We start from the raw sequence: 19333 nt of genomic DNA on the forward strand, positions 1-19333 counted from the left end.
TGTATATATATATATATATATATATATATATATATATATATATATATATATCTGTTTGGGATATAGTAAGGTGCGTTTATGGCGGCCCTTACGCTCGCGTTCATAAACGACTGTATCTTCTTCCTGTATGTCTGTACGCTCTGGCCCCAGGCAGTGCAGGCATAAAGTATTATGGGCATGAGAACGGTTTTGATCATCAGCAACTTCACCGTCAACCCCATGTTGCTTCTGCGTCCTATGACTAGGTGCCAGGCATTGTCTGGCGTGTCTAGCCATTCCGATTCTCTGCCGTACGTGAGACTGAAATGTTAATTTCCTGTCTAAGGTGACCCCCAGGTATGTCGCTTTGTTGGTCCACGGAATCTCTTGTCCGTTGAAGGTGACGTTGCCTTCCGGTTGTACAAACTTGCGAGTGAACAGTATCGCCTGACTTTTGTCAGGCGTGACATGCGCTTGGCTCGTGGATCTCGTCAGCAGGGCCGTGTCGTCCGCGTAGAGCGCCAACTTGTTGAAGTTGTTTTCTGGCTTGGGCACGTCCGCTGTGTATACGGAGAAGAGGTGTGGCGAAAGAACTGCTCCTTGCGGGACCCCTGCTTCCAGTAGTCGAATTGTTGATAGTTTGTCTCCTACTCTGCAGCGGCATCGCCTGTCAGCTAGAAAAGACTGAATTGGCCAGTAGTCCGTCATGCCAAACTCTGTCGAACGCCTTGGAGACGTCTAAGAAGATAGCTCCGGTGTTGTATCCTTTGCCGAGGTTGAAGCCTTCGGTCGCGAAGTCTACTACGCTCAGGACTTGTAGATCTGTCGAGTGTTCTGATCTAAAACCGAATTGCTCAACCGGGAGTATTCCTAGTTCTCTGGTTTGGTCTTCGAGTCTCTACAAGATGACACGTTCCGCCACATTGCTTATGGAAGGAAGTAAGCTAATTAGCCTGTGATTGTCTGGGAACAGGTGATTCTTCTTGGGCTTCGGGATGTGGATAACCGATACCTCTTTGAACGGGTATGGGAAGTGCTGCAATCTGAGTATAGCGTTTATGATGTTAGTTATGGCTGCTATACCCTTGCGCGGTAGTACTTTCAGTGCCCGGTTTGTTATGTTGTCCAAGCCTGGTGCTTTCCGAGTGGATAGACGTCTTAGTATGCCTTTCACTTCCTCGGGAGATGTCGGGGCCAGGGGTTGCGTGTTGTCCGTTCGTTGTCTTAGCCTTCGTACCGTTCTTTCCACCTGTCTCTCTATTTCGTCTACCTCGTCCGTGAACGGGACGTCGTTCTCTCTACACGGCCTTTCGAAGTTGTCCGCGAATGCATCCGCCTTCTCCTGGTCAGTGTAAACAATTCTTTGCTCGCCGTGCATTTGTGGGCATGACTGTCGAGGTCCGTTCCTGAGTACTTTCTGCATTCTCCATGCAGACTGGTCTTCAGTGTTCATTTCTTCTAGACGGGTAGGTAGTCCATTGTCTCTCTCGGATAGCTTTTAGTTCCTCTTTCAATATCCTGTTGGCTCTTTGCATGCACCTTTTGTCCATAGGCGCGCGAGTCTTTTGGTATCGTCTTTTCAGGCGTATTCTTGTCCCGATCAGTTCCATCGTTTCTGGTGTGAGCTGTTCTTGGAAGTTGAAGCGTGCGAGTAACCCGAACAAACAAAATATTCATAAGCTTCGCCTGCAGTCAATTTGGTAGGCTGGCCACGGCGCCACCTGCAGACAAACATCAGAAGCATCTCCACAAACACACACTCCAGGTTAGGGCCAGAATAATTAACAACTATTCCAGAGAGGTGCATGATATGCCTAAGTGCATGATATGTTGATTCAGGTCGTTTGGTGCGTAATACCTGTACCTGGTGAATTGCATAAAGCCTGTTTATATTGACTCAGGTAGTTTCGTGTGCTACCACCTGAACCTAGATTCGGTAAATTGTCAATAACACTCGTCGACCCTTTTCTACCTGCCGTCATGCTGTTTGCTATTCTTGATCTTCTTAGAATGGGATTCTATATTTGGTTGAGGTTCTCAGCTTCTTCTATTGTTTGTTTGTGAATCTATATTGCCTTCCTTACCAGTCGACTATGGTATTCCTGGTTGGGGGACAATGAGTTTCGTGTTTTCAAACAGAATCCAGTGGTTTCCTACGATGAGTGCATGTTCCGCCACAGCCGACTTGTCCGTTTGGCCTAGTCTGCAGTTTCTTGCATGCTCCTTCAGCCTTGTTCCCATAGATCTTTTGGTGGTTCCGATGTATACCTTCCCACAAGTGCACTGTGTGCGATATAACCATGCTGCTGATAGTGGGTATCTTCTGTCTTTAGCTGACCTGAGACTTTGTTGTATCTTCTTGGTGGGTTTGAAAACCGTTTTAATGTTGTGTTAATAATTTTGTCAAGTGTCAGAGGTTTGCAATTTCTGAGTGCTTTGTCCACGAATTTTGATCTGCAAGAGTCTCAATCTGCCTATTCTAATCGATGCTTGAGAGTAAGCAGATGGATATCCTTGCCAAGACCAGTGACAGGGCCTGGGGAGCAGGCAGATTGAGACCCCAGCAATAAGTTACAAAACCGTTTTAGCATATACCGGAGGAGTAAGCAGATTGAGACCTCAGTGTAGTGATAGCTTCTTAAAAATGACTTCAAAGTTGAAGCTGAAATGTGCTACGCGATGTTTTTGAACGAGATAATTAAATTACAATAGGGTTGCCGAAAATCAAAACACCACTAACATGCTCGACTAGGTCAGTGGTTTGCATTAAATCGTGGGTACAACTAAGTTGAGAAAAAAAATTATTTTTAATAAAAAGGGGAAGCGTCACCAATTTTTGTTGACGAGTTGAAAACCGGAAAACTGCCCAGTTTGCAATGACTAAGGGAGTTTATTACAATAAAAAAAATACAGTGAACCCTCTGTTTCCCAATTCCTCACTTCAAATACTAGATCACCACTACCATAATATAGTTAATAAACTTCGCTAATATGTGACGTCACGTTAAAGCTTACACCACTCATCTCAATGAGGTAACCTGTACATTTTAATATAGAAAATAAATAAACACCAGTAAGTTTCTTCATTTAATTAACTTAGTGCAAACTTAGCTACTTTTCAGGTGCTCCTTCTTCGCAAGCTGACAGGGGATGAATACTGATCTGGCAGTGATACGGACGTAGTAGGAATCTATTAATATTCCCAGTGGTAATATTTAGTAAAGGTTAAGTCCAGGACAAAGTTCATTATGAGTCCCATAGCTGAGTTGAACAAGGTTGTTTGAAAATACTGTACTTACCTACTAATAATCGAGAGTGTTTCCAACACAAAACAGCCGAAGATCGTCTTCTGAAAATTGAGTGAAAATACTGACTATTTGCCCTTTTTATTAAAATCTTACCTTTGCAGCGGTGGTTTTCAGTACTGTCCCAAAATATTCCAAACTTCACAATATCAAAAAGGAACCACAGTTGGCTGAAAATTCGAAAATCCCTTCTAGGTATTTAACGAGCGAAATAATTCAACCAGGCAATCACTTCATTCATAAATTCACTGTCGAAAAATACGTTTCCGCAAAATTTCTGTCCTCATCATGTCCTTGTGTGTGAGAAAAAAAGAACAAAACCTTTTTACAGACCTAGTTGGTGTCATAGGCGGGTTAGAAAGGTTGTAAATATACATAAATGCGCATATGGAAATGAATAAACTATCCGATCATTAAAAGTAAAAATAATATGTTTAATTTATTACAAAACAAAATTGTACCGTAACAAACATCAAACTACTAAAAACACCAGACGTGGTTCAACCCAGACTTTTCACGAGTTTTTAAATATTTGTTTTCTGACAATTTCGACTTTTTGGTGGCCTTCTCTCCGAAAGTCAAACATAATACCAAATTTTGACTACATATTTGTGATAAGGATACAAAAATACACAAGACCAATTAAATTTTTTTTTAAGTAGATTAGCCCAAAAAACGAACATTTTTCCCCAAGTTTCTAATTGAAACCAAATTCTAATATAAAATCTTTCAAATAATAACATAATGAATAAGTCTATAAAATTTATCTATGGAACACATAATAACTGCCACTAAGAACCCAGATATTGGGGTAACTATAATCTCTTGGATTTACTTTTCTTGTTTTTGCTTCCAAGTTTCTGTTGTCTGATCTTGTGCATATGCCTAATCAGGGTGAACATTCCGGGGATCATCACAAAAAGCAAATAAATCCTGAGGAATGTGGAATAATGGAATGTGAAGTTCAGGGAATTCGGTAAAGAGATTGACCACTTTCCACTCTGATCTACAAATATCAAATTTCTAAATAGTATCACTCCTTCACAAATGAATCCAACCGGATATAGTATTATCCAAGCGCTATACCTAATCCATGTCAGCAATTTGTTTTCTTTTTTGTAGAGTTGGGTCATGTAGTACGGATATCTGCAAAACATCAAACAATCTGAGCTAAAAATTTGCAGGTGAGGTAAAATAATTGTGAAAATTATAAACTTTCATTCAGAAAAATATTTTTGAAATATTAATAACATTCATGCTAATACTATTTTTTCAAAGAGCTAAATGAATTCTGAAATATATGACAATTAAAACAAGACTAGCTCATTATAGCTAATATCGATCAGATAAGTAGGGTTAAAATTCCCTGACTTTTCCAGGTTTTCCTTAAGTAACACTTGAATATTCTTCAAATAACTGTCTTTGAAGAACCGCAGGTGGTGTAACGGTATTTGTTCATTAAAGAAAATGAATTATTTACAAAGAAATTTATGGAAAATAATACACATAAATCAGGTTCATATTTAACAATATTATGAATTTCTACATTATTTTTTTTTTCTCAGATGAATATTTCATGATTGGTTATTTATCTTCTTTAGGTCTTAAGGCCCCCTCTAAATTTCAGTATTTTCATTGGTTATGTTTTCTGTCTTATTGGTTATGTTTTTTAACTTATTTTATTTAGCATTTTTATTTCTGTAACAACAAACTATTTTCTCTTTCTTGGATTCTTTGGTAGTTGTTTTTTCTCGGTTGAGTGCATTTTTACAATATGAACATGATAGCAGGGGAGCCCACGATGCAAAATGGGGATTTACTCGAGCATCATTGAGACATATTGGGTTGCAAAGCTTAGATGATAAAAAGAAAAAAATGTTATATAATATATACCTTTTCATCGGTGGGGGAAGCGGCTATAGATTATTAAATATGTAAAAAAATACTGTTGCATGGACATACTCGAGCACGTCAGATATTGATAGCATCAATGTCTTACGTATTTTTAATAATGTTGGTATGTTAATCTGATCGTCTGCATGATGTGGGTGGTTGTACGTAAGGGTTAAAAGTGAAAAGAAAAAAAATTTAATCGAGAGCGTCAGATTTTCTAAGGGGGTGTTAAGTACAACAAAAAAAAGGTCTCGTTCAATGATCTGACGATTTCGATCTGACGCAAACTCGCGGCCATTATTATAATGTGCAAAAAACATTCGCCATTTTGAAATACTCAAGCGCGTCAAATTGAGATATATATGATTTTATGTTTTAAATGTGCTGTCTCATAATCTGATGATTATCTAGAGGGATTTGCTTAATCTGACAAAAACAATATTTAAAAAAAAAATTTGTTTAATTCTTTGAACTTAATCAATTGAAAAGCTCAGGAAATAGCATGCAAATAAATAAGTGTATGTTTTTTAAGTAGACTACTTGTATTTATAAGAAAATAATTTTTTTAAAATGCTCAAAAAAATTTAATTTTTTATAATCAATTGATTAATTAATGAAGAAAAGAAAAATTAAACTTTCTATGTTTTTTACCACTTTTATTTGTAACTAACGTTACTGCAGTTTCGTCCTATAAGGACATTTTCAAACTTATATATTGTATAAGTTATTGTATATATTAAATATTGTATAAGTTTGAAAGTGTCCTTAAAGGACGAAACTGCAGTAACGTTAGTTACAAATAAAAGTGGTAAAAAACATAGAAAGTTTAATTTCTCTTTTCTTCATTATGATTTCTTACCACGTAGTAACGGCTACATCCATCAATTAATTGATTAATTAATCATCATCATCATCATCATCATCATTGGTCAGTCGGTAGCCAAGCGGTTCGGCGTGGGTGCTTTGTTCACTCACTCGAATTGACTGCCGTGTTGGTCGGTGGTTCAAGCCCTAGTCTGAACGATCGATCTTCACTTGCTACCGTCCAACCCGTGTTAGGAATCACACATTAAAAGGTAAGACCTCGTTAATCCTTAGCTCGCACAAGTTTCGACTTCTGAGGGTTGTCGTTCGTAGGGTTGCGACAGCTGGTTAACGGAAAAACAGATTTTAAAACAGATTTTTTTTTCATCTTCATCACGAACGAGTTTCTATGATCAACTGTAATGGCGCCATGGCAACAGAATTCAGAGTGAGGACGGAGTAAGAGAGTAATAGATAGAGAAAAAGTGATACCTATATTTCTCTCGGAGAGGGAAATATAGGTATCACACAGTTGCACGCATTAAACTTTATCGACGAATTTTTGTTATTTCGGCTTGCGAAAATCGTCAGATTATATATTTTTCATTATCCTTGAATTATTTCCTTCAAAATAAAAAAAATTTGCTACCTTCGAGAATGTCGAAATGACGTTATTTTTTTACAACTTTGCTGCCTTCCCCTTTCTTTGCGTCACTTTCAAATTGTCAGATTACTAGAATATACACTTTTTAGCTCACCCTACCTTCATATGACACGCTCGAGAATTTCTGATGATCAATTTTTTTTTTACTAATCTGATCCTTTATGCCTCAAAGGCGGCCTTATATATGGGGCTCATATTTGGTGGAGATACTTAACCGGGTACAAGGTATCCCCCTGTATATTAATCTGCCGCACTTTAGTAAATCTCGAAATCCCCGCTTGGGCTCCCCTATTATTAGTAACAAATTTTTTATAGGTCACACACATCAGGCTGTTTGTATTATTGTTAATACTGCTGTAGCAATGCTGTGTGTCCCAATCTGATTCAATACCATCACGAATGTTTTGAAGTAACTTTTCATGTATTTACATTTCTTATTGTTGCACTTGTCAAATTTAAGTAATGAATAATCTTCAGTTCTATATTTGTAGATATGGATTTGTTTCTGAAAAAATGAGATTGTTTATGAATGTTATAAATAAGGAATAGCTGTGGCACTGCCTTAGACACATCTGAATATCAGATCTGTTTTGGTTGAGTTCCACAAATTGTCTTCCTTCTTCAAAATACACATTTAGCCAATTGTTAACAATTCCTCTTCTTTCTACTCTTTCTATTTTATGATCAATGATGCCGAGAGCTTGACTCAAGTCAAAAGTTATATAATTTTCAGGATGACTTAAAACATCGTTATCTTCAGTAACTCATAATCACTTACCTAATAATTTCAATAGCAGACCACGAGAGGAACAGATAAAACACTACTGGCATTTTCTGTATCCTGGGCTCCTTCTCCACATTTAAAAATAATACGAACAGTCTTCCTACAATCTGAACGAAGGGCAGGAACATACCTCCCTTAACATACCCGAAAAGAGGGTGCAGGATTTCTAGACACTGTAGAAGTTGCATGACGCACACTACTCGACCAACATGTTCATATACTACTGGGAAAAAATCAGGTCCATCACGCGTGTACTTCAAACAAAGAACGCACGTAATGTACATGAAGCCTATGAACATGAAGAGATTATAGAAGGTGAGGTAGACTTTCTTGAAATCCTCTGAAAGAAATATATTATTATTCAAATAGCTGTTTCGATAGACCTATTTTTCCGATAGCCAAGTTGGTTATTGGAAAACATAAAAATTTGATAGGAATGATACTAATGGATTAGCCACTGCTACTTAATTTTTTTTTTTATAAACTAATCGGAAAGTTAATAAATCGACCTGTGCTTTATTGTCTCAGAAATAGAGTTCTTAAGACAAAACTATTAGAATTACGAATCTGCAAAAGATATTTACCGGACGTATTTGCAGTGTATTAAATACAATAAAACATATAATAAATACAATAAAATTAAATACAATAAGATAATAAAAAGTATCATTATTAAAAATATACATAAACTTACATTATGACAGTAATACCAGTACAATAAAAATGGAAATGAATAATATGAATAAAGTTTGCACAAGAATATATATAAATGTTGTAGGTATAATCAATAATTACAAGATAGCAATAGCTTAATGATATAAAATAGAGTTCAAGGCAACATTATGTAATGTAATTGGACGATACAATGGCTTCTTTGGGCGTGTCACTAAAATTATCTTTGTTTGGTGTAGTAACGAATATTACTGGAGTTTTTTCCCAATACCAAACCGTTATTTTAACACGTCCATACGTGTTTCGATCACCAAGTCATCATCTTCAAGAGGAAGATCAAAACTGATCTTCCTCTTGGAGATGATCACACCAAACCGTTATTTTAACACCTCGACACGTGTTTTGATCACCAAGTGATCATCTTCAAGAGGAAAATCAAAACTGATCTTCCTCTTGAAGATGATCACTTGATGATCGAAACACGTGTCGAGGTATTAAAATAACGGTTTGGTGTTGGGAAAACACTTCAGTAATATTTAAAAAAATAAAAAAATAACCTGTCAATTCGAATTTGATTATCTCATCTTAGATGGAGTAAAGATACGCCTGAAAAAGCCATTGTATGGCGAAACACGTGTTGTGTTTTTGTAAAACTGTTTAGTAAAAATCTCCTAATTAAGTGTTTCGCCCGTGCGAAAGTGGAGGTTAACTTTGGAATTGAATCGCTGGCGATTAAATTCGTTTGGAAAACCGTTCTCAGGAAGTTTATTCCACATAAACGCAGTTCTCCAAATGGAAGAGTTTTTAAACAGTGAAGTTCGAGGTGTACTGAGTTGAACCTGAAAACGATGAGCAGTCACAGTCCGTCACGTATTTATGATATGTACCGCGCTTGGTGGAATCAACTGTGCCAAGTCACTTGAACACCTCCCGTGAAAGTATCTATAAAAGAGTGACAAATCTCCAACCTTTCTTCGATGTTCCAGAATATCAAGGTTTCAAGTGAAGTTCGTGTTTCCAATCAGGCGGATGGCTCTTTTCTGGATGGAATCCAGCAGCTTCAGTAGCTGAATTGTTAAAATTCATTATAATATTCTTGGAAGTTATGATACGCTTCAGGCAGGAGAAAATTATTTACTTCCTTCCTGAACTTCATGAAGCTTTTTACGACTCTGATATATAATGACAGATGGTTATATACTTTCTTGCTTTCATAAATGAGCATATTTTTCGTGAGAGTCGTTTTAGGGATAGGCAAATGAAATTAATTACTGTTTCGAGTAATTATTTAATGCCTGGTAGAATCATGTGGAGACAGTTCTATTTTATCCATCAAGCAGAGAGTTTCTAGGATAAACAGATTAGTGACAGTCAAAATTCTCTGACTAACAAACAGAGGTTTATAATGGCCCCTGATCCTGCAATAACCTCTGGCAATAATTTCATTAGGCTCACTCTGTTATCAATTTCAGGAGATAATATAGAAACAGTAGCTGATCAAATGAATACTGAACTAAAAAATGTTTTCAAGTACATGAATCGCAATAAACTAAAACTCAACACCTCCAAAACAAAATATATGATCTTATCAACTGGTTATAAGCTATCACTCATCAACAATCTCAACATAAGATTACAAATTGCAGGTGATATAATAGAGTTCTTAAGTGAATTCAAATATTTAGGTTTCATGGTGGATAATCGTTTATCTCTTCATGCTCATTTTGATTATATATATAGAAAAATTACTAAAAAAATATATTTTTTTTCAAGAATTTCATCTGTTTTCGATGTACTCAAAAATTACATTATATAATTGTATAATCCAACCCCATTTTGATTATTGTGCTAGTCTTTTATACTCATTTGATCAAAATAATGTATCGGCTTTACAAAAGTACAGAATCGTGGAATGAGGATTATCTTACAAGTGAATATGTATTCTAGTGTATCAAACATGATAAGTACATTGCAATGGCTGTCTGTTTCCCAGAGACTGTACGAGTTATCAATGATATTCATTTTCAAACTAACACATGACTTGCTTTCAACTTATTTTGAAGAATTCTGTATATATAAATCTCAAATCCATTACCACTTAACAAGAGCGAGTAGCTCCCTAAAATTCCACCTTCCTCGAACTAATTTGACTAGTACAATGAAGTCTTTATTTTTTAAAGGTTTGAATGAGTATAACAAACTCCCACTTTCGTTGAAAGATTCAATAAATGTTTTCCAATAAAAAAAAAACTCATGAACTATATAAAATATCACCCTTGATTTTCTTTTTTCTGTTTGGTAATATACTTATTACGTATATCCTCATGTTGAAACCATTCTGGAATCATTGAAAAATGGTTCTTATTATTTTTTTTTCTTCTATCATATCATAATTTTTGTTATTTATGTCATTTATTTATATATTTTTAAAATAATGTATGTATATAACGATGTCCTAAAAAAATCAATGAATATTATTATATATTATAAAATCATTAGATACTACCCTCATGACGTACCAACCTGATGCTACCCTTCTACTACAAATTTCAATTAATTATCAATTTGACTTCCCAGAGATTTGGTACAGGATTTATTTCCTGTACCAAACTTGATATTCATCTAAGATGAGATTATCAAATTCGAATTTGAAGGTTATGTTTTTTTACATTGAAACAAAGAGAATTTGAGTGACACTAAGATATATTTCTTGAGCTATGGCCGTTTTCAGTTGATCCTGATCTGGATGTTCATTTGAAATCTTTAGACTCTGTTTTCTGCCAAGTAGGTTTGACTCAAACCATTCGTAAACAAATCCTCTGAAACCATAACAATGCAGCTTATTTAACAGCACCGTTTCAATTGTTTTCGAAAAATCACAGAATACTGATGCAACCACTTTACCCTCATTTAAACTCATGTATGTTTCCTTGAGAAGAAAATAAAATTGCATCCATTGTGCTGCATGAATTTCATCATCCTCTTTTTTACTTCAATACATAATGCACCTTATTTACACCTGATGAAATAAGGTGCATTATGATATATGTAGACATTAGATTTCAAATGGTACCTCACATGATCCTCATCCTCATTAAAATTGTTTCTAAATAGTAAAGTATTCATTAACCATCGACTTTCATCTTTATATAAAAATCGATGATTAAATTATAACCTTTTCATTTAGAATAAAATCAAAAAGATTCTATCATGTGCAATATCTACCTTTTCTATACCCCAGTTCCTCCTTTTGCAACTGGTCATATAAATCAGGATAATCTTTCAAAACGTTGCCAACTTTTTCTTCTAGAAGATCATCTTCAGACTTCCATTTATCAAAATCAATTTTCAACCAGGCAGGTTTTTGTGGTCTTGATGTTAAACGGGGCCAAAAACCCTTCTGTTCTTTAGTTAGAGTTATATCAATCTTATGGTCTGTGATTTTTACATTTTTACTCTGGAAATTGAAGGATTATATAAACAATGGGACAGATTGGAAATAACTATTTCACACTATTGGCATAATAGGATTGACTGACTATCTAGTGGCAAAATATAGAACAGTAGAACTCACACGATCCTAAAGGATACTAGAATAAGACACGGGCTGAAATAGTCAAAACTGATAATTTGAAAAATTGAATATTCAAATACTTATCAATTAGGTGATGTTTCTAGAGTGAAGACGATTCAGTAAACCATAAGCTCTTGAAATAAGAGCATCAACATAGCTAATGAATTCCAGATGGCAATCTATTGCCAACAGCAAGCATTTTCTTTTTTCAGTGTATTCATATCTGGAATTCTTCACAAATATTTACCTATGGTCAATGGCCTTTTCCCGGTCCTTATTATTACCTGAATTTATGGCTAATGTTTATTTGGGTTGATGTATGAACAGAAATTTCTTGATATTTTCAATAGTTCCTCAAAATCATTATTGAAAATATGTGCAGCACATAAACATATTTTAACTTTTTTTTTATATTTCAGTTGTTGTAATACTTTAATTATGTTGATTGAATTGAATTGATTGACCTCTGGCCGTAAAAGAAAAAAACATACATTAATTTTTGCGAAAAATTATAGGTTGGTGTCTATAGGTATGCATTTGAAAGTTTTTTGGTATACTAGAAAAATCAAAACTGTAAGATAATTGAGAGAGCTGCACTTATAGAAACCTAGTAGGCACCATGTAGCATATTTACCTCTGATTGCATGTTATTATCGATACACTGTTGAAAAATGATTGACTGTTGTTTATTTAAACTGTAGTAACAAAGTTTAGCTATGCATATTTTGTGGTAATAAATACTGTGGCAAGTGCGCTTGCAGTATCTTTATTTTGTCTGATATGTTCATACATTTGTTCTTAAACTGCTTTTTCAATGACTTTATCGAGGAAGTCACCTCTCTCCCATCATTAAGTGAAATTTTATCAAAATATTCAAATCTTGTTTGAGAATGGCCAGCAAAATACTTATATTCTGAAATTTTTTTCAGTGGTTAACCTACATTTGTGTTCAATTCCGAGTGAAGATCAATAAGAAATTCATAGTTTGTCAATCCCTGTGCCCCAGTGCCTTTGGATTGGAAATATATCTGTTTTTCTTCTACTGATATGTCCGGATCCTGAAATGTTATGAATAGCAATTATAAAATTCAATGAATCAATTTAAAATTTTTTACTTTAACATCCTTCAAATCAATCTTCAAAAATATACTTTTTTCATCTTGTGCCCAATAGACAAATGGACTGAAAATAGTCATTCTTGTTCCCTTTTCTCAAAACCGACTTTATCCCCTACAATTATGCATATGAATTTAATGAACCTTTTTTCTCGTATCCTGCATACGTAAAACATACAAATTAGGTTTTATTTGACGTTCATTCTTAACCTAACAGTTTTAATAAAAAGTGTAAGTCACCTGTGACAGGGTTGCCACTCGGTATTTTCTTCTTGTTTCCTCCTCTTGGACCTACTCCTTTAGACGGACTATTAACTTTAGTTCTTGATGATCATTCTCAATTAGTGAGTTTACGTCATTTGAAAATGAGGCCCACGAGTGTTATTTTTATCTTTTGTATTTTCCTTTTATTTCAATTCTTCTGCTAGGTTTGCTATGGAATAATAAAACATATAATGAATATACATTCATCAATTTGGGTCAGCGGTGAAGCATTACACTCAATATTTTATTTTCTAACTAAAATTTGGATAAATTAATGATAAATGCAATGATTCCACAACTATTATTCATGTAAATTATTTAAAAGAACAATTCGTTCAGGCCAGCCTTAACTCACTACACTGTAGGTTAATGGACTGATACCTATCAGAAAACAACTATTCTCCTGGCTTATATCCCGAAGGCCGTTAGATTATATCCGACAGGTGTCAGTGCAGGATTCTTCACAAAAGTAATTCCTGCATATGCTGTTGGCATGCAGCATGTTTTATATATCGTCAGATTTTCAAAAGCTTGAATAGACCATAGACTCACCAAATTGGAAGTCAAGGTTCTCTGACTATGAATACACTAACCTGTGACTTGATGACTCGCGTTTCGCTACACAGTAGCTTCATCAGTTGAACATCATTCCATATATGTATAGAGACAGCTCATCATATTTTATACGAATGCAAAACATCGGAACACAGGAGGCAAATAATTTATGAACAACCTAAATTTTGTCTGGAAGAATATGACGTGCATCCAGCAAGGGACTTGTACAAACTAGTACAGGGCACAAAGTGTCACAAAGGATCTCAAATATTCTTGAATGATAAGGACCCTTTGTGATTTTTGTTTCCTTTCGACTCATCAGAACTTGAAATTAACTGAAAATAAAAGCAACAAACTTCAATATTCCTTTTTATTTTTCGATTATTTCATTGGAAACTGTACCTATAGTTTTGGATCTGGATCAAAGAATCAGAAGTCAAGACCAAAAAAGAGACGGAAGAAGAGAATTCGGGTTATGTTTATTTGAACTGACTTTGACATCCATCATCCACCTGTCATCTATTGAAGTATTATTCTTGATTTTTATATTTCATTTTTGAAATATCTTGCAGAAAGTGTAGGAGAGAGGTTGCGTATAAAATTTTCATAAAATGGCATTTACATTGTGGAATTTATTGGAAGCTACAATATTATGTTTGAATTCGGTTTGCATACTAAATGAGGACAGGTTTTTGGTAAAAAGTGAGTTGTCCAACATGAAAATATAATATACTTGAACGTAACTTATTCCTACAACTAAACTTGGAATTTATTGGAAGTTCAAATGATCCAGCATTAGTTTTGGCAGGAAAACATACATGTTTTTACATCAGTTTCCATAGTTCTGCTGAGTTAGAAAGGATATTCCCTAGAGCTGACTGTTTATACAGGAATATGTCTAAAATGTCACCTCCAAAGCTCCTATATATAGAAGTAATTCAAAAATATTTGAATGATTTCCAACAATTTGTATTTGGAGACTGGCTGTTTGTCATTAGCTTCCATCTCCTGAAAAAGAGGCAAATAATAGCACTCAACCACTTACTTCCTGCTTTGGGGCTATAGGTCATCTTGAAAGGAACTGCATTCTGTTCCTAAATACGTTTTAATATTGTATGAAAATTTTTTTGTAAACAAATGACAGATTAAGATTTTTTGTGTGGAGTCATCAAACTTGTCAATATTAGCCTCTATACAAAGGTTGTCATGTATATATTATGTATATTTTCTCCCAACATTCTTTGTTTCTTGTTGACATATTCTGTTCTTAAAAATATTTAGGTGTTGTAGTAATCATTTTATTAATGTCTAGTTAGTTAGTAAATGTGATGGTTAAGATCAATTTCAAGGAATTCATTCTTGAGTTTATAACATTTTCATTCAAAACCGTCCAAATAAGCGCTTTGGGCTTGACTTCTATCTGGTAAATTGTCCTCTAAAAAATTTAAAATTACATGGGCCTAAGGTTACGCTTGAAATGAATTTGTTCAAACTGACATGAATAATAAAGATGGAAATATCAAAGTGAAAGTGCATTTTTCAACATGTCTATGGTGATTTTCAGTTGGATGGAGTTCTAAAAGTCCCAGCGTTCAAGGCTTTGGAGAAAATCCTTCAGCAAAATCGCAAATCTTCAACCTAATACATTCCATAAGAACAGTGGCAAGAAGTAAGTGATGAAGAATTTGTTACATAAAATGTTAAATACAATTTATTTTTCAGTTCCGCTGATTCTTCTCAATATTATAATGATTATAATAAAGTTGATACTCGGATGATATTACTCAAGTTAATTTATTAAATGTTAATATATTTTTTTAGATTTCACTCCTATGTTTTTTAATTGAATGCTTATTGCTTTTCAGGTTTTTCCTTATAATTGCGTTCATAACATGTAGGAATGAGTTTATGCTGTTTTGTTTTGTTATTTGTTACTTTATATAGAGAAAAAATAGTAATATAATTCTGGAACATTATTTAAATGAAAAGGAACTACCACAGAGCCAATTAAATTCAAATATGTATATTCATATTATTAACAGATTTTGTTACTTATATTAATATTTAGAATAAATAAAGATTGACTAGGAGTAGATCAAATGCAATGCCTTCCAGAAGTACTGGAGGTAATCAAGAAACAGATCCCAAGTGGAACACAACATAAAACAGTCATACATTTTTTAAACTGAGGTTCAAGTCTGGGATAATGGGTAGGCTGTACAAAAGTTTTTGCGAAGTAAGGCGTTAGGGTACTTGACAAGTTTTAGAGAAATCTTCTCAAAAGCCCAACAGAAACGTACATGACAATGTAATTAAATCAAAACATATTAACCTAAAGTTTGCACAAGCTGATCCCAGGATTTTGGATGAAAATCTTTGGTTTCAACTTCTCTGAGCCATATTTTGAAAATGACTGGAAGAGTAAAAAAATATTGAAATAAGAATAATGGATTAATAAGAGGGCCTGACGCATCATACTTGCCCAACATATTGAAAATTTAATTTTATGTTTGGGTAACTAGTGAGTATCTTTATTTTGTTACCTTTCTGGGTTCTTTAATAAGTGACACACTTGTACATTTTATAAACACAATTTATTATCATTAGAACTTTGCCCAGAAACATGCAGCCAAATTTAAATTTACATCAAGTTATCATTAAGAAAAATTTCGATACCATTATGAACACAATATAATTAATATTTGGCGTATGCGTATTTGCTTCACACATGATTTTGAGGCACAATTTTTTAACAAAAATTTAAATCACGGAGTACTGAAGTATAGTTTTTTTTTGAGGACAACAACAATACTTGTACAATGATAAACAACAAATTTAAAATTGCGCAAAACATTAACAACTATGTCGTGACAGAGATGAGAGAACACAATATTAAATTGAGAAGTGCGCAGAAGGTCGAAAAATTAACATTAGGAACTTGAAAGTCGAGATTGAAAGTACTACAACTTTAATGACACTTTTCTATTTTTCTGTTGGACCGATTTTCGTGATTTATGACTTTTTGGACTTATCTCCGCCTGGAATAGCACAATAATTATCAAAACATTTGAAAAATTAATGATGAAAATTGAATATTGCACAAACGGACAAGGTTAATTTTGTTCAATATGAAATTTTCTCTCAGAGCTTTGAAGGGAATGAAACTAGTGGATTAATCTGCTCTGAATTTTAGACACATTTCAAATCTTGATTGAAATATGCATGTGTGCACGACGTCAATCAATCAAAATGAATATGAAATTATGACTCCTATACCTATTCGAGTTGACCAAGCGACCACTAATGAAAGTAGATCCAATCCTTGAAGGTAAAAAAAATTGATATGAAGTAAAGCGAGGTTTTGACTTTCGAGTTCTACCGGCAAAAGGAAGCAATCTCTCTCTCTCTCTCTCTGTTTTTGGCTTTCGCTTTCATTCAGGCGCATTAAGCAATTAAGCCTAGATGAAATCTAGGCATATGCGCGTATCAAAAGTTCCGAGTATGAAATCGAAGTTAACGGTAGTGTCTACTTCATATGCAACCAGCCATACAGACAAAAATATTGAGGTCGGCCTGTCTTTCAGAACCACAGATCAGAATTATTTTCTTCAAATCTGTAAATAAACAAGCAACAGTGTTTCTAATCGTCCAATGAATTACAGTAAATGTTTAAAAGTGAACGAATACATGGACGGCATACAATATATAAACTAATACAGACGGTAAAAAATACAAATTAAAATCCAGAGCAACTAATTTAAATGAAAGTACAATGAACTTGAACAAAGGGTTTCAGTTCAATCTCTACAGAAATGGCAACATGTTTTCGTCTTTTGTAAGTGACAGACATTATTACCTACTTATAGAGAACGTAGAAACAATTTGCTGCTGTTGACGCTTCGAAAGTTTTTCGTTTATTGGCTGCTCAGTTGTAGGGTGATCTCCAGCTCTAGCTCTGAGTTCCAGAACAATGATACTCTTTTCCCCTTGGAAATCGATTGGCTTACAGTCTTTATGGAGAACTATTACAGTAATGCTGATAATTTCGCGTTATGGTATCAAAAACAAACAGTAAAATCGAAGTTCTTTCATCATTTGCATAACCTGGATCTGATTTAAAAGCGAATTAATAAATATCGCATACGATTTATGAATTTGCTATTGAATCACAGGTGTGTCTCCATCGAAGGTTCGTCAAAGTGAATGGCTGATACTTTTATAATCTTAACAGGTACCTACACCTGAATAAGGATGAACTTGTCCTGGTTCAAAAGCACCCTTCGAGAAAATCCCGATATGGTACCGATGATGTAAGCTTCTCTGAAGGAAATCTTATATATTGTTACACGATGTCGGACGATCGAATCGCTCGCAAAAGGAAAATCGCCTAACTTGCCAGATATATTTGACAAAAGTGTTCAGCTTTGAAATTGGAAAAATTGGAGCAAGATGAATCCATAAATGAATTATTTCAACCGATTCAAGTACCTCTTCATAAATTGTATTTAGAGGTATTCAATAAATGTAACCCAAATATATAAAAAACTGGAGTAGCCATCTACGGAAAAAAAAGATAAAAAAATAATGCAGCAAACTGAATTTCTACCAATAAATGAAGTTGCCGAAACGGACAGTGCTACTGAAAATCGACAAGTATTTAATGATGAACCTAGTCTTCCAGAAAATGTCTCAGATACAGTTTTGAATGAGTCCTTGGAGCAGTCTATAGTACACAACTACATCAAAAATCATTGGAGAAGTAATGTTAAGATAGATGAACTGTATGGTCCCGTTTACGATAGTCAAGATAAGCAAAAAAAACCTGAAATGAAATGATAGTGAAATAAAATACAAATAAAAATAGAACAATTGAACAAAAATAAAAATAGGAAGTTAAGAGATTTCAAGCCAAAAGTTACTTCACGATGTTTCGATTGTTAGTATCCACAATCGTCTTCGGGTGATGACTGGACTGATACCTCCGAGAAATGACTATTTATGGGTCATTCGAGTACTTTCACTTATCTCCGCTTTTTTTTTCGCTTCACCGGTTTTCGCTTGATTATGGGTTTCCATATGTTGCGTACCTATCTCTACGCTAGCTTGGCTGAATACATTGTTGGACAGCATGTATGTAGTTTCTTTGAATTACCTCCTAAACCAATGTTCCTCCCTGTGTATGATCTCAGCTTAGGACCACCCGATGTTATGTTGATGGGTCCAAACACGCTCTGCTATTTCTGATTTGCTGGTTTCCCTTCGCTGTGTGTGTTTCTTGTCCTCGGCAATGCGAATATTCAATGGCCTCTTAGTTTTACGGATATAGAATTTCCGCACTCACAGGGTATCCGGTAAATGCAATTCTAGGAATCGCAGTCCGCGTTTGGTGGCCTGGTTTTCGTGAGGCTGCTACGGATAGTGTTTCCGGATCTGAAGAAGGTTCTGATGTTGTACTTGGATCCAATTCTTCTTATCCTTTCCGATAATCTTCTGATGTAGGGAAGTCCAAGCACTGGTTGAGACTGACGGCTCCTCTTCCTTGCGAGGCTCCTGCTGTCTTTTAGCCAAAGACTGTTCCACCATCGCTTTGGAGTAGTCATTCCGTTGAAGATCATTTTTGATGATGTCTAGTTCCTTCTCGGGACCTTCCTTGTATTACAGAGCCCAAAAGCACGGTCTGATAGAGTCTTGATGTTTCCTCTTTTAGTCGATTGATGGTGGTTG

General features: G+C 34.8%; 2 protein-coding genes across 4 annotated transcripts; one reads left to right on the plus strand and one right to left on the minus strand.

The window, feature by feature from the left end:
- Positions 1-3696: 3696 nt before the first annotated feature.
- Hacd2 (3-hydroxyacyl-CoA dehydratase 2) lies at positions 3697-13072 on the minus strand. 3 transcript variants are annotated; one of them, XM_074174379.1, is made up of 6 exons: positions 12969-13072; positions 12791-12905; positions 12617-12733; positions 11327-11558; positions 7424-7769; positions 3697-4430 (listed from the first exon to the last, which is right to left on the minus strand). In XM_074174379.1, the coding sequence occupies exons 2-6, from the start codon at positions 12869-12871 to the stop codon at positions 4100-4102; spliced, it is 1107 nt and encodes a 368-aa protein (XP_074030480.1). In that variant the 5' UTR covers positions 12872-12905; positions 12969-13072; the 3' UTR covers positions 3697-4099. The 3 variants fall into 3 exon arrangements, with proteins under 3 accessions (XP_074030480.1, XP_074030481.1, XP_023024038.2); XM_074174380.1 differs by having other exon boundaries at positions 12958-12976; XM_023168270.2 differs by having other exon boundaries at positions 12791-13011.
- A 1023-nt stretch (positions 13073-14095) lies between these two features.
- LOC111512171 (immediate early response 3-interacting protein 1) lies at positions 14096-15436 on the plus strand. Its single transcript, XM_023168271.2, has 3 exons — positions 14096-14311; positions 15174-15278; positions 15332-15436. The coding sequence occupies exons 1-3, from the start codon at positions 14221-14223 to the stop codon at positions 15385-15387; spliced, it is 252 nt and encodes an 83-aa protein (XP_023024039.1). The 5' UTR covers positions 14096-14220; the 3' UTR covers positions 15388-15436.
- Positions 15437-19333: the final 3897 nt, after the last annotated feature.

This window comes from Leptinotarsa decemlineata, unplaced genomic scaffold (assembly GCF_025532065.1).
Source record: "Leptinotarsa decemlineata unplaced genomic scaffold, Ldec_3_MD MMD2_tig00000576_RagTag_RagTag, whole genome shotgun sequence".
Classification (NCBI taxonomy): domain Eukaryota; kingdom Metazoa; phylum Arthropoda; class Insecta; order Coleoptera; family Chrysomelidae; genus Leptinotarsa; species Leptinotarsa decemlineata.